The sequence below is a fragment of the Amblyomma americanum genome, chromosome 6 (assembly GCF_052857255.1).
Source record: "Amblyomma americanum isolate KBUSLIRL-KWMA chromosome 6, ASM5285725v1, whole genome shotgun sequence".
NCBI lineage: Eukaryota > Metazoa > Arthropoda > Arachnida > Ixodida > Ixodidae > Amblyomma > Amblyomma americanum.
In genome coordinates this window covers 111,592,142-111,611,580 of record NC_135502.1, presented here as the reverse complement: position 1 = coordinate 111,611,580, position 19,439 = coordinate 111,592,142, and the positions used below count along the sequence as shown (strand labels likewise).

The following is a 19,439-nucleotide window of genomic DNA, read 5'->3' as shown; positions in this document are numbered from 1 at the left end:
CATAGAGCCATTGAATCTAACGCCTCCGCATTTTTTGATCTCATCTGCAGAGACGTTGGCATTTGAAATGTTTCCAGTTTCCATGTTTTCTATTTGCTGTACTTTTGCGATTACTTCTGTTCTTTTCGTGCCTTATACGTACACTGTATTATTCTTAATTTCTGTTATGCCTTATCATTTTCTTTAAACCTATAATTTGTATTGTATTGTTTCCTATTGCCTGTTTCTTTATTTACTCTCTGGTGCTTAATTATATTCTCATGTTATACCTTACCTGTTTTTTGCTCCTTTGCTTGTTAATTATGCTCTTTATACAAGTTTTTTACAGTGACCCTTCCCCCCCTATGTTACATCCTCAAAGGAACACCTTTAGCTTTACCCCTCATGTAAAGCCCTCACCCAAGGGCCCTTGAGGTATTTGTGTATTTGTAATAAATATAAACTGCAGCACTGCCATTTTTGCTTTTTTATAGTTAATTTCCTGATCCAGCCAATTTTTTTAAAAAACAGTTCCTGTTCTTTTTCTGTATATGTGCATGTTGATGCTTTTTTAGAGTGGTACCATTTTTTTTTAATGTTTACAAAAGTTGTTGTTATGCCTTCTATGCTTATCTTATTTTTCTAGTCTCTCTTATTTACTGTTCTGATGTAACCTTTCTTCATTTCTTGTGACACTCATTTATTTTGATTTATATGTTTATATACTGCTGTATTTTTGTTTCACTTTCATATGTAACCCACTCCTTTCTGTAATGCCCTTGAGCCCTAATGGTAATGAAATAAATAGAATAAAAATTGTGCACAGTACACAGGCCTAGAGAGGGGAAAGTGGCTGTCTCCCAACTTGAAGACCTACTAGGGAGGCTGGTTGATATTTCATCGTAAGGTTTTGGAACGCGCTAACTGGCACGAAACACACACACACACGACGAAGTGCTACCAGCAACTGTTTATTTTTCGGAAGAGACATGAGCATAAAAATAGACCATAATGTCAACCATGTGCAACAAGATGTACAGTAGCCCTAGATCCGTGCCTTCAAGTGTAAAAACAAAAAGAGCTAGAAAGCAAACACGAAAAAACCTTGTCACCCAACACGTGCATATTACAAAACCTTAAGGCTATTGTAACGCCGCGCTTCATCAACGCATACATTTTTTTTCCCCCTTAGCTTGCGGTCACTGTGAGCCTCCGGTCTGCGTGGAGAGCTCTCAGTGAAGCTCCGAGCTCCCCCCTACCTGCGTGCCCCTCTCCCGCAAACAGCAGCAAAGGCACAGGAATCATTTGCCGCTTGACAGCACCGCTGTGAGGGTCGAAGACTCCTAGCTTTGTTAAGCGCCCCAAGAAAGCATGCAAGGCGCACACAACGAGCACGTGGTGCCGCTTGGTCTTAGGCAGCACTCCCACGGCGGCAGATCGCCATACTGCGCGTCTACGGAAATATGCAAACCGCGTCGCATTCCGTGATGGGCCCCCATTTTTTTGGCATTCTCGATGGCACCGAAGCCTCGCGGGTCTCCGCCATCTGACATTCCTGCGGCGAGCTAGTAGATTAGTGGTCCCGCCAATTAGCTGAAAAAAAAATCTTTTCATCCTTCAAGAGGCGACGCACAGGTGAGAGGGTTTTCAGAATGTTTTCGGTATGTGTTCCTTTTCCTTTTTAGCCACGCCCCGGGCTCGAAGTTGGGTCCAACCTTCAGGGGCCGTGGCTACCTGCATTGGTTATCGAAGCTTAGGGCGGGCCTCGAAATATGACCGCCCTAACTTCTTTGTTTGCAAAAGCTTTAAATTTGCATGTAAAATCATTGGAGAGCACTCCTGTCTAGTTGAGCTAGAGGCTCCGTGCAGTGGCACGTAATTCGACAACCCTAGACTCTAACCTCGGGTCGATGAGTAAGGGCTTGTAGCGAGTGTCTCTCTGTGTGAGAATTGTCTTTCTAAGTTGAAGCTTCACTGTCTGTGTGACTCAACTTGTAACGCAGTTTTCCCTTGTACATCCTGTAAATATATTCCCTCTTTGACCTTCAGCTGCACATCTCCCTTCATCACCGCCGAACAACAACGTTTGGAAGGGTCTGCGCCCTTCCGAAGAACCCAATGGACCATCAAAAAAAAATAACTCCCGCAGCACGACAGAATTCGGCGACCGTCAGCCCCGAGCTGACACCACCCACAGGCCCGGCAATGTCCAGGCACCGGGTAACACCCAGCTCGTGGTAGCCACTCGGGAAGACCAGAAGGAATCGATCTCCGGCACCAGCCAAGTTGACAAGGTACCCCAGCTCACCGACCCCAAGGCGGTGAGCCCACGTTGCTCTTCCCAAGCAGCCTCTTGCAAACAATTATTAATTGATCTGCCAGCTGCCACGGTAGGCATTTTTCCCGTGGCCCATCGCCCATGGCCAATGACACTGATGCCAGCTTTTCTGCGACACGGGACTTTCAATGCTACAGCATTAAAACAGCGTAAGCTGTCAGGAGTGCCGCCGGTGCCACTGTGAACTTCACACGCTTGACTGTTTCAAGATTATTCACAAAGAAGAAAAATGTTACTTGCTCTAGATCTGCGACTGTCTTGAAAGCTTATTAAAATAAATAAACATTATCATTCTGAAACGAAATTAGCAAGCTGCACCTGAAAGATATAAAGGAAAAGCTCTAGAAAGTGCACGGAGAGCCGGGTGAAGGAACATGACCAAAACAAGATATAAGAGAGAAGCCTTATCAGCTCAGAGTATGCTTTGATGCAGAGAGTCATAACAAAACACTGTGGTGAGAGAAGCACTCACCACTAGTGCTGGACGCCATCTCCAAACTTAATCTGATGAATGGATCCATAATAGCGTCGTGTCCTGGAGCAGCAAAGTAAGCTGACTGCGTACCCAACCGCGGCGGCTGCATTTTTATGGAGGAAAAACGCTAAGGCGCCCGTGTGCTGTGCGATGTCAGTGCACGTTAAAGATCCCCAGGTGGTCCAAATTATTCCGGAGCCCTCCACTACGGCACCTCTTCTTCCTTTCTTCTTTCACTCCTTCCATTATCCCTTCCCTTACAGGTTCAGGTGTCCAACGATATACGAGACAGATACTGCGCCATTTCCTTTCCCCAAAAAACCAATTATTATTGTTATTATTCAACTCACCATGACTGTGGAAATATTTCAGAAACCACTTCAGGCACCATTTGATGGTCTCGAAGGCAGCATGCATGTCACACACAGAACAACAGAAGGTGAAGAAGCTATTCAAGCGAAACGGAGGACAAGGAATTTGAATCAACAGGGAGAACCCATAGCTGAAAGCCAAAGAAGTCATCTTCTTTCAGGCACTAACACAACCTGCAAAGCTCACAACTTAGCCTGTTCCATCTGCCAGAATGCTGTAGTGCTTTGGGCTTGATCACAAGATCGCAGGTATCACGTCAGGAATGTGGAGATAAACAGGAATTAGGAATATGAGAGTGATGGAGACCCCTCAGCTCAGTGCAGACATTTTTAATGAAACACAGTCCTCTTTGTAGTGAGAAGAAAGCTATGGAGAGAGTGAAGGCAATGTAGATTGCTTCACACTGTGTACAAGCCTGAACTACACCAGGAGGAGGAAGGGACGACGGAGGTGAAGAGCGGAAAGAGAAAGACAAAGAAGGGTACATAATGCACACCATACACAGGTTAGAGCATGGGTGGGTGGATGCAACCCATTTATGCTCAGGACCATGGTCTCTCAACCTACCTGCACACTACAGGAGCAGTGGCAAATCCCTTGGCTTGCTCACAAACATTGAGCATTGGGCTAGTTGGTTCAGCATGACTGAAAAACGGAAAAGCAGTGCAAAGACAGGGAGGAAGGAAAAAAGCCATGGATGATAGAGAGAGCCGGCTTAAAAATGCGTCCATTTTTCATCTTGCTAAGACTAAATTCAAGTTGGAATCAGAAAACAAAAGAACAATGCATACACGGTGATATAGGAAAAAGAATTTCAGCTCGAACTGAATGGTGCCATACATTAGCAGAAAGAGTAATGGAATTGTAATTCTGAAAACACACGGTGTACAGGGCAAAAATAAAAGTGCAATCACCGTACACTACAAATGATGCCCACTTATTCCTTATTCAGGATATAATTTGTAAGATCAGCCTTGAGTCAATGATAGAAAGGCAAAACCATTTTAGGAACACAAAAGATGACTTTGGCCCAAAGCGAAAACTTAGAAAAGATGGTTCCATTGCATATTTCACTGTTAATATAATTTTGCACCCATGTTTGCAAGGCATACTTACTGCACTGTACCAACTCACTCGCAGCACGGCATAGCAAAGCATGAGCGGCCAGATCTGTTCAATATTCACAGAGGCAAGGCAGCAATGTGGGCTAGTTGGTTATACATTTGGTGCGAATAACGCGCTACACACTAACAAAACGACAACTGGAAGAACACACAGCTGTTGACAATGAATTGATTGCTAGCATGTGACGGAATGTATTTCTGTACCCTCGTACCAGAATAAACTTCAGTTGTTAGTGCGCGCTTGTCCTGTGTCTCCTGTTCTTCCATTTGTCATTTTGTTAGTGTGTAGCGCGTTATTCACACCAAAAAATTCACAGAGGAGCAAGCTCTAATTACAATCTATCATGCAGTGACATTACCCGAGAGATCCTTGGGTAACACAGGCGAATGCAGACATACAAAAGGGCACCAACAGTCAGGTAAGCAGCAGACTATATTGGGGAGTCTACAGGGCTAAGGTGGCTGCAGGTGGCTCAGAACAGGGTTAAATGGAGGGATCTGGGAGAGGGCCTTGTTCTGAAGTAGGCATAGCTGGGCCAGTTATGACATTACAGTAACATTACAAATGACAGGCACACAGTTCACCAGTGCCATCATCGCAGTTAGTGAGCTAGCTGTTTAATATTTGAATTGCATTCACCCTACCTTCAGGACACAGGCCTGGAGCAAAGAATAAGATTAAGCATAGAATAACAATCAATAAAAATAACACATAAATAATTAAGAATAAGGAGTAAACAATGGGCACAAAGAATAAGAGTGAAGATAGGATCAGCAATGACAAATCAGTCATCTGCATAGTGTGTGTTTCTTTTGTCTTTGGTCCATTTCCAAAAGGTGAAAAGAATTTATTCCAGAATTATGCCTCAATGCAACCAACCACATTGACGAATGCACAGTAATTAATGAGACAGTTTTTTTTTTCTGCCAATTTGCTGTGTAGCATAGGAAGCGAGAATTCAAAATAATGCCTGTGACCAACCGCCAGAATGCTCTACCCCTAGTCGCACCAAGATAGATTTCAGCATGAGACTGCTATGGCCGTCCTAATCGTTATGTGGCGCCTCTTCAAACAAAATCTGTTCTTTGCAAGCAAGCATGATGGCATCAGTAAGCTGAATAAAAACTGGATTTTGTTTAATTTGCAATGCGTTGGTGTTTCTACACTGCATTGCTGTTGCCATTCTAGTCTTCTGGCCTGCTTTATCTTTATGCATCCAGCAGCTTTTACAATCTTCAGTAATATAGAACTCAATTGTGAATGCTTCTTCAACAACATGAGGTTCATAAACACATACTTCTGTACTGTGCCAAGAAGATGGGCCAGCACTCTGGTGCTACCATTGTGCCAACTGATGGGTTACTCTCCCATCCTCTCCACCGTGAGAGAGAAAGTGTAGGAGACGGGAAAAGAGATTTACATGAAACTGGACCAGGAGAAGCAACTCGAGAGGCAGTGAACAGACAATAATGCATTAGTTGATAGCAAGATTCGCAGCTGCCTAAATCCCTAACTACATGCCAACACATCTCTATGGATCGCATTCAGGGAGAGAATTTATGTACACACTGTTGAGAAAGTTTTAACACCGTATTTAAAGAATATGTCAACAGTAGAGAAATTTCAAACATCCTCCTTTCACTATAAATGCCACACGCAATGATTAGCTTAATTGGAGAAGTGCACCTAGTAGTTTGGGCCAAACGTGATTTTTTTTTTCATAGTAGTTCATAGTAGTGCTCCAGTCAAAACACGGAAATGTGTATCTGCAAAATTCACAAGTGAATTCAGGCCTGTTACCACCTGACCGCACACAACTGCTTCCTCCTGAGACCTGGCAATTCGCGACACCTTCCTGAAGAGCAATACACCACACATGCACACATGAAACTACATCTGTTCTACCTTTCAGAGCTGCCCTAGGCGCTATTGCCCGTAAGCTGATAAGTTCGTCAACAGTGGAGTCATCAAAAAGTTCATCAACAGTGGAGAAAAAAAATGCACATGTACAGAACCGCTAACCCCACCAGCTCAATCAACACGTTGTAGCCGCTGTGCAAAGCCTCAGGCACTGAGGCACAGACCTGAGGAGAAAAAAAAAACAAATCTCACGCCCACATTGGACCGTATCCATTAGGCTGACAGCGTTGCAACGATCAGCGCAAAATTATGTGCGTCGATATTGAAGGCCAGCTTCGCCACTCGAAAGCAAAGTACGCGCATTAAATTGAGCGCGCTTTTCAAACAAGCGGCTACGGGGCGGTTCGTCGCAGCAAATTATGAATAGCGCTCGCGCTATGTTTCACGGCCTGCAATTTAGATCGAGACCTGCGAAGTCTCAGCACTATATTCGCGCGTTTGGGGAGACTCAACATACTTCCACACAACAACGCGACCATACGGACCACCAACAAAACTTCCGTCAAAAAAAAAAAAGAATACTACAATGTGGCCAGAGGAGTGTTCGGATCCTGCTAAACTCTGCACTGGCTGTGTGATCATTTGTAATCACTTGTTTGTAATTACTGGACGAATGTGAACTAATATTCATCGCAAAACGTTATGAAAAGATGTACTAACTCCGTGATAGTCAACTTAAACTGATTATGCGTGCCTAAGCTGTATAATTGTTACATGAAGCGCTAAGCGCTCACGCAGACGACAGCCTTTCCGAGTGGCGGTTAACGCGCAGAAGTGGAGAGAGATCTTTGCTGAGACTTTCGTGCGTTGACTGGAATGGCGAGCGAAGACGACTTTGCAAAATTTCGTCACTATTTCACGGACGAAGAATGGAAGGGCCTTTCGGAATGCATGAAGACGGCGGACTCGAACCTCAAAAAGAAGTTCGAGCTGATGCTGAATCTGGGTGAGTGAACTCTTTTGTACTGCCTTCCTTCGGAGCTGCGTCTTTGAAAGCGCGAATTGCTTTGAAAGTTCTCTGCGATTAATATAGTTTAAGGCTACCAGAATGACGCAATTTTCAAAAAACGCAGCAACTGTGCATATTAGAAAATTTGTGGGGCCAGAATCAACGGCTGAGTCGCACACCACGACAGACATCAATTATTGCTAGCATAAAAGGAGATACAAACAGAAAAAGTCTTGCGCATAAAAGATGACTCTTACCTGCATATTTACAGGACTGAAGCCAGTGCTTCCTGAATTTATGAAACCAAAACCGGCCCCAGCTAAACCTGCTAAACCTGCAACAAAGTCCAATTCCCGTAAGTATACAAAGAGCTGTCACAGTGTCAGGTGCTGAGATAATTCTTTCTTTTATTTTTACGGCCAGTTTCTTGCTTCATATGCTGATGGAAAGATGCACGTCTCTGCCTCAGTTGCATCTCGGAGCGATATCGCAGAGGTCCGTGACCCTGTATACGCTTAGAATGAGTTTTGTTCGACCTAGAACAGATGTTGGATAATATGTTCAACCAATATTTTGTTGCAGTTGAGAAAACACCTTTTCAGATTAGACGGTCGTGACAAGTTGTTAGTGCGAGCTGCTCGTTTCGATAGGCAAATGATAATAAATACAGCGTACGACGCAGTTAATTGCGCGCCGTAGAATGCTTTTCTCAGCTAAACTGGTGACTTGTTCGAGCTCAAATTCCGCACATAAATGGCAGCAGCTCGGTACAATTGTTTCATGATACATTTGTGTGATGTAATTGCCTGAATCGGTAAAAAAAAAAGAAGTCGGATATTTGCATCGTCTGTGGCGACGAGGAAACGAAACTAGCCGTTATCTCAGGAAATGTACTAGTAGCGCCATCTCGTTTGGCAGATGTGGAGATTCGGCAAAGGAGGCGGGTGGGGATGGTTTGCGGGAGATTTGAACACGTTTTTTTTTTTCAACTGCTTTGGTAATGATGACAAAAACTTAATTTGGCCAAAATTCCACTAAATTTCAAGTCTTTTGTAAAATAAAAAAGACGGAATTAAGTGGAATTACATTGCCGAATATTCGAATATCGAATATTCTTTGCCGGAATTTCTTTGCCGAATTTAGTGGAATTCTTTGTTGAATATCCACCATTTCTCTCCGAAATTTGAGCTCGAACAACTCATCAGTTTAGCTGAGAAAAGCATTCTACGGCACGCGTTTAATTGTGCGACAGTCTGCATCATGTTACACAGCTACCTAAGTATGAGAGACGCCGTAGTGGAGGGCTCTGGAATAATATAGACCACCTACCTAGCTATAGGTTATTTAATATCGGGTGATATATCGACAGAACATGTGTGCGTATATGCATTTTGCCTCCATCAAAATGTGCTTCTACTTCGGTCAGGATTCAATCTCGCGTCCTTTACTGGGGCTCAACAACCAATTACCATTCACTGAGGGCCCCCAGTGGGTAAAATATAGTAGAAAAGACAATCGCGCGGCTGCGATAGGATCCGAACCCACGGCCGGCCCATATACATGCCGCGTATGGTGGTCCCACCTCACCTACAATAATGGTAGTCTAAAAAAACCTCGGGCCTTCTTAACCACATTCAGAGAATAAAACGAGATAGCATTTGGAATATCGCCCACACCAAAATATTGTTGTCGCCTGTGTTGTCGCCTGCCTCAGTCCCGTCCTGTTTTGCGGTTTTGCTCTTCATGATGTCATACCAACTGGCCTACACCAAAGTCCTTCTAAGTTATTCCAAAGGACCCCCAAATTTTGCGAGTAAGCCCATCCCATAAAAAGTAATAAAGTGGATTAGTGCGGAATAATGGGTCTCTATTAATTCGGATAGGTGGATTGGTGGGGATTAGTGAGTGGATTGAGGTGGAAGATTGTGTCGCTATGATAATTCAGTGGAAGGTACTAGAAAATTCCTCAGATTTACACATTTGATGGTGCTGATGGCGACGCGCCCCTCTTGACCAATCATTGAATTTCGTTACGGAGAAGCCCGGTGGTTTTCGCAAGACGACGACTTAATTTGGCATTGATAAATGGCACACACGCCCGTGAGCACACACACACACACGCACGCACATCCGTTACCCTCGCGCGCACCCACCACACATACACAATTACAAATACACAGCCACCGGAAAGGGAAAACCATATGCCATACGTTCATTGGTCTCTTGACTGAATGAGCTCCTTTGTACGGGTGGACTACTCTTCCTAGGAAATTGTTCCAGAGAAAAATGCGCGCACTCTTTTGCAAAAGTTTCGTGGAAATGCACGCGATACGGTTCCTTTTCCGTCAGTAGAAGTCGCTGCTCTAGTAACCAAATTCGGAGATTCTCGGTATGATTATGCGCCCGGCACAGAGCTGTTTTAACTACACGATGCATAAATTAGTGGCAGAATTTATAATCAAAGGGGCTCTGAAACGTACAGAACGTACACAGTAACAAACAGCCATTCAGAGATTTCGTACATCAAGTAAACACACCTTTTCCAATAAAAATTGGGCAGCTGCAAGTCCATTCACAGGATCAGGAAACGCTTCAGGCTATCAAGAAATGTGTCATGGTCAATCATAGACGCCACGAATTCCGATCGAAACTCACAAACTATCCTCCGAGCTTTCTCACAAACTTTCCTTTGAAACAGTTTTGAAACATGACTCAATTACTAGAGATTATATATGGCTTGATGTTTTACTGGGCTGGGGACTGCTGTTTGGTTTTTGTTCTCCTAATAGAGTGTAGTAAGTGACGCTTGATTGGTCTGGAGCATGTTTGTTTTTCTGCGCAAAATAGTAGCATTCCGTTAAAACTGCTTGATGCGCACGATTCTACAAGCCAGTCTTACAAATATCGTGGGGTGAAATGCAGCCTCGCCCGAGACGTCTTCCAGCGGGTCCCGCTACCCGAGACGCCAGCGAAAAGACATCAACTACATGGAATGCGAGAACTCGGACGAAGAATACCTATGTGAGTTGTCTGCTAAAGCCGGTTCCTGGCTTCCAACACGAGAATGGGAAATGCACACCTTATTGTAAAAGAGTCTTTTAGTGTTGCTCGTAAGGGGTGAACACATGAAATGCAGAGCGGCTTGTCTACAGCGTCAAGCGCTCTTAGCACAAACCTTCTTAGCTACTTACATGCTTCACTTTCTGGAGCGGCCAGTTGGGCAGCTTGTTATACGGTTAATGTATGTCGCACAAAAGGAGTGTTCTGATGAATTCATTTTTATCATGGCCTGAATGAGCCTAGGACACCCAGACACGGATATTTCACTCGCAAATTGTTTCCGCTGCAATCGGCGAGCAGTGCATATATATAATATCCCAATGGGCATTGAAACTCCCTTGGATGTCCTGTAGAAGTTCAAGATGTCTGCAGGGCGTCTGCAGAACGTCCAAGGAAGATTCAGTGCCCATTCTGATGTCGGCATCCGCGCACCTTTTTTTTTTCCTAAATCACGGTGCGGGTAATCTGCTTCCAGTTTGCGATGACTGCGGTGTCGACCATCCCGGCGACTGCCCCAAACACGGACCACTGACCCATGTCAAGGACGCAGAGGTGAGTGCAAGCACGCGAGCTTGACGAATTTGAAAAGCTGCCTTCAGACCGCGTTCGCATCTACCTCGTTTCGGCCGGCACATAGTGATCCGGTGAAAAATACGACAGCGAACTTGCCGAACGGAGATAGTGGTGCGTAGCATCAAAGCGTGCCTTCGTCCTATTGCAGTTCTCAAATATGGCAATTCTCTCTGCCTCCTTTCACCGCCTTTTTCATTCTATTCCTGACTGCGTGGTTCCGGTTCCCACCTTGATCGAGACCGTTCACTGCGCCTTTCTATTTGACTCCACCCGCATATCAGGCCTCCTTTTCATTATTTCATCACAGTGCAATGACTGCTTGATTCATGCAAACACAACTGATGAAGAGAGTTTTCGAGTCTGAAACTTCATCTCCAAAGAATATGGCAAGTGTGGTTTGTGTGTTTCCAGGGCTGTGGCCAATGGCATTGCAGAAAGGCAGCCTCAAACTGCTACGCCGTTCGCCAAGCACTTATGGAGAGGTCTTCCCAGCTATATTGAAGATAATAATCTCTTTTCCCCTTTTAGGCTCGGCTTTCGATCAGGTCTTTCTGCACACGACGCATTTCTTCTTATCAAACACGAAGTCCTCACGGGGATACCTCCTGGCGGAGAGCACCTTCTTCTAACACTTGAAATTATGGGCGCCTTCGACATTTCCAATTCTGCAATTCTGGAAGGTCTAAATCATATACACTGTGACTCTCGCATCTTTCAATATATCGCCACCTTCCTCACTGCCCGCACTGCCACGATAGGTATCGCATCTACTAGATAGTCTTCCTTCCAAGCACCTGAGAAGGGCACTCCACAAGGAGCTGTCCTATCACCACTGCTACTCAATAAACGCATGGCCCCTCTCGCCCACAAGCTCTCTACACTCTCTGAGACATCGGATATACCATCTATGCGGATGAAAACACCATCTGGTCAACCTGAGGATTCCTCGCCGCCAAAGAGCAAGCCTTACAAACAGCCATCAGTGTGGTCGAGCATTTTGTTCAGAGCAGCGGTATGCAGTGTGCACCGGAGAAATCGGAAATCATCCGTGTTCATGGTCCCCGCTATCGTTCCCCTGGCCCAATCATAATCAAATTCACAACCGCCCTATCCATGCCCTATCCAACCCTAGCCATGAGTCGAATCCAGTATGGTCTCCCATATACCACAATATTGATCGCACCGCCGAGAGTAAGATCGATATCCTTATCCGTTATGCCCTCTTTAAAACAGCTCTGGGCCTTCCCATGTGTACATCCACCACTAGACTGGTTGCACTTTGGATTCACAACATGTTTGCGTAAATCCAGTAGGCTGTTCTGAACTCCCAACAGACTCGCCTCCTCACCACCTCGGCGGGTAGGGCCATCCTTTCAAGGATAGGCGACCCATGGCCCTGACCGGAGTTCTTCCAAATGCTGTCCGCTCACGCCTTTACATAGACCCTATCCCTCGCCATATGAAGCACGAGTCACAGGCCCCGCGCTGTCAGGCCCGCCTTCGCAGCCTCTGCAGGCCATACGGCGAAGACAGCTCTGCTATATATGTGGATGTTAATTCCTATGCGCAGCCCCACAGATATGCTTGCGCTGCTGTCAATCACGCCAACACCCCTTTTCTTGGAGCGTCCTTCACGGCACAGGATGCTGCAGCCGCAGAAGCCATTGCAATAGCCATCAGCATCGAAATGTGCGACACCCAACACCACGGCACTCACATTTTTATCCCAAGCAGCCTGCAGAGCCTAAACGAGAGGACCAGTCCCGGGCACGGCTCTCCGCATATTGGGCGGCACTCTTCAGTATGATCACGTCATCACCTGGCGACATGCAGGTCTCGATGTCAATATTAGTGCAGATACCGTGTATAGCTCGAGATTACACCGACCGAGCAGGGCACCTTGAGTCTACTCTTTACCCCCTCTCAGCCCATTTTTCAACCTGCCTAGAGACCCTCCTCCTAAATAGGCGTCTCTACGCCCCGCCAGATAAGAATCTCCCTTGAGGATTCCTACCACCTAAGCCGCATCGAAACACTTACTTTCCCCAATCTCCACCACCTATACCGCATTCACCGAACATTATGCGCAGATACATGTCCCTGGTGTGGCGATATTCCCCCGTTCACGGACGTTACATGGATCTGCTCAGCTAAACCGAACCACTTGAAGCCGCACAACGCGGCTCTGGAGCAGTGGGAGGTGAAGCTGGCCAGCGGCACCCTGGGAGACCAGGAGGCGCTAGTCGTCATCGCCCAAGCGTCGGCGGAAGCCACTGGAGTCTTGAGCTGAGGAGCCCACCCCCAATCCGCTCCGGTCTTCTTTTTTACAAATAAATGTTTATTCTCTCTTTCTGCCATTGACGTCACTGTCGCTGCTGCCATTGAGGTGGAAGGTAAGGTGAACGCATCTGGTTTACACGCAGTAAAAGATGGCTCGGAGATCGCTGCGTTGGAAGCACGGCAGTGGCAAATGTTTAGATTCCAAGTCGGTGAGGCCTAAATGTTCCTGGAATCTGTGTTTAAAAACCGATTAATTTCTAGACAGCGCTTCTTAACGTCACGAAAAAAAGTTGGAGAAAAAGCATTGTCGAGGAGAGAGATTAAAGCAGGTTAGGGACAAATAGCAAAAGGCAGAGCGATGTGCGATTGTGAACAATGGTTCAGAATGGTATGTTTTCATTGGTGACAAGTGCAGCTGGCCTCAACTCAAAGGTCAGTATGGCCTTCCTACAGACACAAGTAACCACTTGCCTGCAGGTAATATTTACGGCCATGTAAGGTATTTTATTACCTGCAGCTCTTAGTGCCAAAGGATAGAATTGCACTACACGTTGCTCGTGGATAAAAATTGGCTGCAGATATTCCCACAAACCTATGCTGCTGCTCCATAGGATGAATCATCTTTTGGCAAAAAGCAGTGCCTCCTGGAAACTACATATACAAGCACCACTATGATAGTAAAATGAGCAAACTCTGCACATGACTAATGAGTCTTTCTGTTCACAAGAACGCTGCTACCCATCAATTACTCTGCACTGACAAGACAACAGCATAAAGCAGACCACAAGATTATGCACCAACTAATGGAGTATTTATTGCACTTGGAAACCCTTGCTTTATTCTTGCCAACACACATTTTCTATAGCTCATGCAGAACTTTGGAAGCACGGCCAGCCGCCGAGGAGAGAGAAGCCCTTGTACTGGCCTCAAATAAAGTTCTTTTCCTTCTTTCTTTCCTTCGATGTTTCGTTATCACTGCATATCATGTGAAACGTTGCAAGGGGGAAAACAGCATGTGCAATACCATGACGCATGCAGTTGAGAGAGAGGCCCTAAATCTTCAGTTTCGCTGTCGCTGCACGTTAGATTTCATGTGCTATGCATCTTTACTGTAGCGACTTTTAGAAATCTTCCCGCCTCAACCGCCGGCTCATTTGCGATGCGCGCCCGAACCAGATATGTACCGTTGCCAAGCTTACTACCAGCCTAAAGTTACCGCAATATGCTAGCTCCGTGCGCAGTTTCACCGCAAACTAGCCAGTGGTAGACGTGGGCAGATTTTAAAAACCGTGTACGTTCATGATGCATAACAGGGGTGTATGCTCGCATATGAATTAAACACAATACACACTTGAAACCTTATTTTAGCCGGCACTGTGTCGAGCCTCGAGGATATATTACTTACCAGCGCAAGTTGTCGGCGTGACTTGATTAGTGACGACGGTGCAAACCGAAAATTTCTGCACGTACGACACGTCGGCATACGGTTACAGAGGCACCAGTCTTAATCCTGTGCACCAGCAAGCGAACTTCGAAACACATGTCGTGTGGGAAACGCAAGAAACAAAAACACATGATACACAGCTTGCGCTGGGACTGCGACAACCGCGGCTGTGACGGCTGCGAGGACCGCCCGCACCATACCGGGAGTGCAAAACGAAAATCTTGTAAAAAACATTATCACGCACTGAAAATCCATAATTTTCAGTTGTAATCACTATAAGCTAATAATATTACATGTAATTTGAAATAAGTGTCCAGTAGCGGCTCCGTGACGTCTAGAAGCAACTGTTCAATAGCCGTTCGAAACCGTATTTACGTAGATATGGTGCACAAAAGAGGGAGCGAGCCTGAAAAAGTCGCAGGAAAGAGCCCGCCAACTTTAGAATGTAATTATTGGCTCTCTACTGCGCGTAGATGTATGTTATTTCTCGAATGTTCATCGCAACAACATCTAGCAAGTTAGCTACTTTACAAGGCATGCTCGGGAGGTGTTTCAGAGCCCCTTTAAGCTCTTAAGGGTATGACGCGAGAGCGTTGATGGGTCCATTCAGCGGCCTGGTGTTCTCTTTGCGTATTACTTCGCAGACAATGACGCTGTTCTTTCTTTCACCATCGCGTAACGCTTAAACCACCCTTGAGAGTACAATGCGATAGGATTAGAGATCCCGCTCGCGTAAGTATACTCTGTCCTCTCGTGCTGACCCGAAAGAGGCGGGTTCGATCCCAGCCGCTCTAGTCGAATTCGGATGGAGGCGGAATTCTATAGAGGTCGGCGTACTGTGTGATGTCAGTGCACGTTAGCAATCCGTGGTCGAAATTTCCGGAGCTTTTCACTATGGCGTCCCTCATCGCATGAGTCGCTTTGGGGCCTGAACTTTAACAAAAGAAATCCCTGTCCTTTCGGTTCTGTCTACAAGCCCATATATGCGAAGTTGGTAATTATCTACCTCACATTCATAGATGCCTGGGACTCCCCATACAACTCCTGGATCAATGTTGCAGCGGTCAAACGGAGTGTCGCTGCCCCGGCTGGCAGGTGGCTGTTTCAAATACAGCCACCGGTGGGACTTGGGAGACCCAGGCTGCTCTTCTCGACCGAGAAACCACTTACGACCAATCGTTAACTGCCGCATGCCGCGGGGTGTAGTTTGATGAATTCGCAATGATGAATTCACACGGTCACGTGCGCGACGTAGGTGGCAGTTGGGCCACCTGCTTATCTCGACTCGTCGACGACGACGCGACATTGGAGGGGCCACTTCAGCTCCGCCTTAAGGGTATGACGTAATAAAGTTAATGAGTTAATGCCCATATGTGCGGAATTGGTCATTCTCTACTTCAAATTCATAGTTCCCTGGGAGCCCTACTACCACTTCTGGCGCAGTGGCGTAGCGGTTAAGCGATAAGTCACTGCCCAGAATGGCAGCTGCTGCCACCAGTCCTCCTTGTGCGACCCAGGTTGCTATTCCCTAGTGACCAATCGGCAACGCTGGGCCACCTGCCACGGTGGGTAGTTTTCTCACATTCCAATGGGTAGATTGTGATGACGCCGCAAGGGCACGTCACCGGGGTGGCCCAACTGCCTCCTAGGTTGCACTCTGTGGACCGCTTGCCAGAGCCACGCCTGGCACGCCCGTGATTCTTCACTCACGATGCCGACAACGCGACGCCGAATTTTCTGGTGAATGTGGCCTTTTACGCTATCACGTTAAAATCCTTTCGTTTCCGCTTGCCGTGGCTTCCTTGCTGTAAAAGCTGCAAAAGGACCGCAGCTCCCGTTTTACAGCCACACGTGCGATGCAGCTGTGGAATAGGGAAGTCAGCGCCAGCCCTCCGCCGGGCGTCGGATGACCGAGGATAACTGCCGGTACCCCCAACGTTCCTTCGGGTCAAACGACCACTGGGCCGGTTGCCCAAGGCATTCGGCACACGACTGAGGTCCGTCCGCAAGGCGGTCCCAACCAGGAACCGTGGCTGAGATGGCTCTGCCTCCACCCGTGCACATTCCGCAAGAGGCGCCCAGACCAGCTGGGCCACCGCGCGTCCTCCCGGCGGCGATGGGTACCAGTCCTCAGAGCGTAACCTCCCATTGGAACAGGATTCCCACCAGGAAGACATCCCTAGCCGCCTCCCATCTCCCTGGTAACCGGAGCATCGCTGCTCTCGTCCACGGACATGGTGATGACACCTCGGCTTCAGGTAGCATATATACAAGGCACGTTTCGGGAAACCACAAGGAAAAGAAAAGGCCTCTCAGGCTCCTTGCCCTCTCCATGGAGAAGGCCTTCGCCCTACGAGTGCTACCTCGACTGCATTTTTCGTCCCAACATTTCTCCAAGAATGACCCCTCTCCCTTTCCAACATGGGTCGCATTAACAAAAACAGTGCTTTTTGGGTAAAGCCCACTCTCCTGCCCAAACCTAGGCAGAGCCTCCATTCGGCCAGAATAAGGCGGTTGACTTGGGTCACGAAAGACTGGTGCAGTAGTGAACTTCCAGTGAACTACCTTTCCCCATGAATTCCCCGTCTCCCAAGGCAACATTGGTCGCATTAACACAAAGGGAGCTTTCTAGGCAACACCCACTCTTCGAACCTAACCGAGGTAGCGCCGCCATCGCGCAGGAAGACTATAAGGATTGGAAACTCCGCCGTCTGCGGCGACCAAAAAAGGTCACAAGCCCGGGGCGCCACTATCCTGCTGGCGGCGCCTGGCGGCCTGGAAAGTACTGAAATACAACGTCACGGCGTGCCCGCTGAAACAAGCACCCGTTTTGTGTGCTTGTCATCTGCTTTGAGCGCGCGCCGCCGGAGAGCGCGCTGGAGCTATAGAGGCTACAAGGTTCTAGCCTCTGTACTGGAGCCGCCTGCCCGGGCGCTGCATTTTTTTTTCTGCTGCTTCTACGAGGCGCCGTAAGGCGCCGCCACTGCATGCGCCCCCGTCGGCGCATACAATTGTGACTTTATCTGGTCGCCTGCTGACGGGAGTTTCACCTCCTGGATAGTCTTGCTCCGTGGCCGCCATACAGCCAAAAGGAGAAGGGACCCTTCGGTTACGAAAAACTACGGCAGTGCTGAACTGTCCATGTAAATCCTTTTTCCATGAATGCCCCGTCTCCCAAGGAAATTTGAGTTGTGTTTACAAGAAGGGCGCTTTTTAGGGGATGTCCACTCTTCGACTCTTAACTAAGCAGCGCCCCAATTCGGCCACATAAGGAGGAGGAGTTCGGTTACGAAAGACTATGCCAATGTTGAGTTTCCTGTGTATTCCGTTTCCTCATGTCCGGCGGGTGCAGAAGCCATAGCAATAGCCATTATCATCAAAATGGGCGACACTCAAAACCACGGCAGCCCCATTTTACAGACACCCAAGCCGCCTGCGGTGCCTATACGAGTGGACGTGTCTCACGCACAGCTCTCCGCAATCTGGGCGGCCTTCTCCAGTATGACCATGTCATCACCTGGGTCCCAGGACATGCAGGTCTCGATGGCAATATTAGGGCAGTTGCCCTAGCTCGAGATTATACCAAACGAGCAGGGCACACTGGCTCTACTCTCTACCGCCTCTCATCCCATTTTTCAACCCACCTAGAGACCCTCCGCCGTAATAGGCGTCTCTACCTCCCGCCACATAAGAAACTTTCCCCGGATAACTCCTACCACTTAAGACGCATTCAAGCCCTCTCTCTACCCAATCTCCACCACGTACACCGCATTTACCCAACATTATACACAGATGCATGTCCTTGGTGTGGCGAAATTCCCACATTCACGCACATTAAATGGACATGCTGTTGGATGGTGGGGCTCGGAGTCGCACTCTGATGGAACCACGCGTTCAGGACGACGCCGATTCCACCGCCGCCACCACCAGGACAGGACTGCCGACGACTTATAGGAGCTGGGTGATGGGAGGAAGGTTACGAGTGGGTTCATTTACATTTATGCAGAGTTCAAAAAAGTGAATCGGGAGCTGGTTTATCACATACCAGCTTCTCCTTAAATAGGGTTTCCTTTCCCCGGGTCCCTTGTTGGGGAATTTAGTTCATTTAAAAAATGCGTCCAATTACTGTGATGTCGATCACGTGTCCAGTCTTTAGGATCCGCCTTCCAGGACGTCCCCAACAACACACTCTCGCAACAATGGCAAGTTATGGTCCGTGCTGTCCCTGCAGCAGTGATGAAAAGCCAGAATGGAGGCCCAATCGGCGTCGAAGGTCAGACACCTGCACTGCACAGCTCGTGGGAACAAAAGGCCGCCGCTGCACTTGCGCAGATGGTTCCACCTATAGGAAGGCACTTAGGGGAAGACGAGGTCTCTTCCGAAGCGCGAGCATTCCGGCGTCCTTGCTCGCCTTAAACTTACACAGCCGCGTCTGCCGTGATTAACCGTTGCCGCCGCCTCCACCGACACCATGTCGCTGCGTCCCGGGTGGGTCCGGCACCGTGAACTAATGATAACTACGGTCCCGAGAAATGTTCCCACGCAGCGGATGGCCATTTCATTCCCGTAAACAACAGGTTTGGGAGGTGGGGGGGGGGGATATGTCGATTTACGACTCCCAGTCGAACATTCTTGGCATGTTGGCGTTCTCCGTCTGTAACAGCTCAAAACTTCAGCCATCCGCTCTTTCGGGTCTCACACTCCGATCGGGCAAAGCTCGGAAATTAGAATCAGCTGACACCCGGGTCCCGTGTGGTGCTTGACGGCCGGCCTGGGAGCTATCGCCACCGAGTTGCTCGAAGCCACCCAGTAGAAACGGATGCCAACAGGCGAGACTTGCTGTCACCGTTGCTAATTAATAGAAGTGCTGTCGCCGTTCTTAACAATGCTCAGAGAAGCCGAACCGAACCACTTAAAGCCGCAC

The 19,439-nt window shown here is 47.6% G+C and overlaps 1 protein-coding gene across 2 annotated transcripts; it reads left to right on the top strand.

The window, feature by feature from the left end:
• The first annotated feature begins 6,970 nt into the window (after positions 1-6,970).
• LOC144094918 (uncharacterized) lies at positions 6,971-13,093 on the top strand. Of its 2 annotated transcripts, none has more exons than XM_077628783.1 (5): positions 6,971-7,155; positions 7,430-7,513; positions 10,081-10,179; positions 10,694-10,770; positions 12,942-13,093. In XM_077628783.1, the coding sequence occupies exons 1-5, from the start codon at positions 7,026-7,028 to the stop codon at positions 12,957-12,959; spliced, it is 408 nt and encodes a 135-aa protein (XP_077484909.1). In that variant the 5' UTR covers positions 6,971-7,025; the 3' UTR covers positions 12,960-13,093. The 2 variants fall into 2 exon arrangements, with proteins under 2 accessions (XP_077484909.1, XP_077484907.1); XM_077628781.1 differs by having other exon boundaries at positions 12,882-13,093.
• Positions 13,094-19,439: the final 6,346 nt, after the last annotated feature.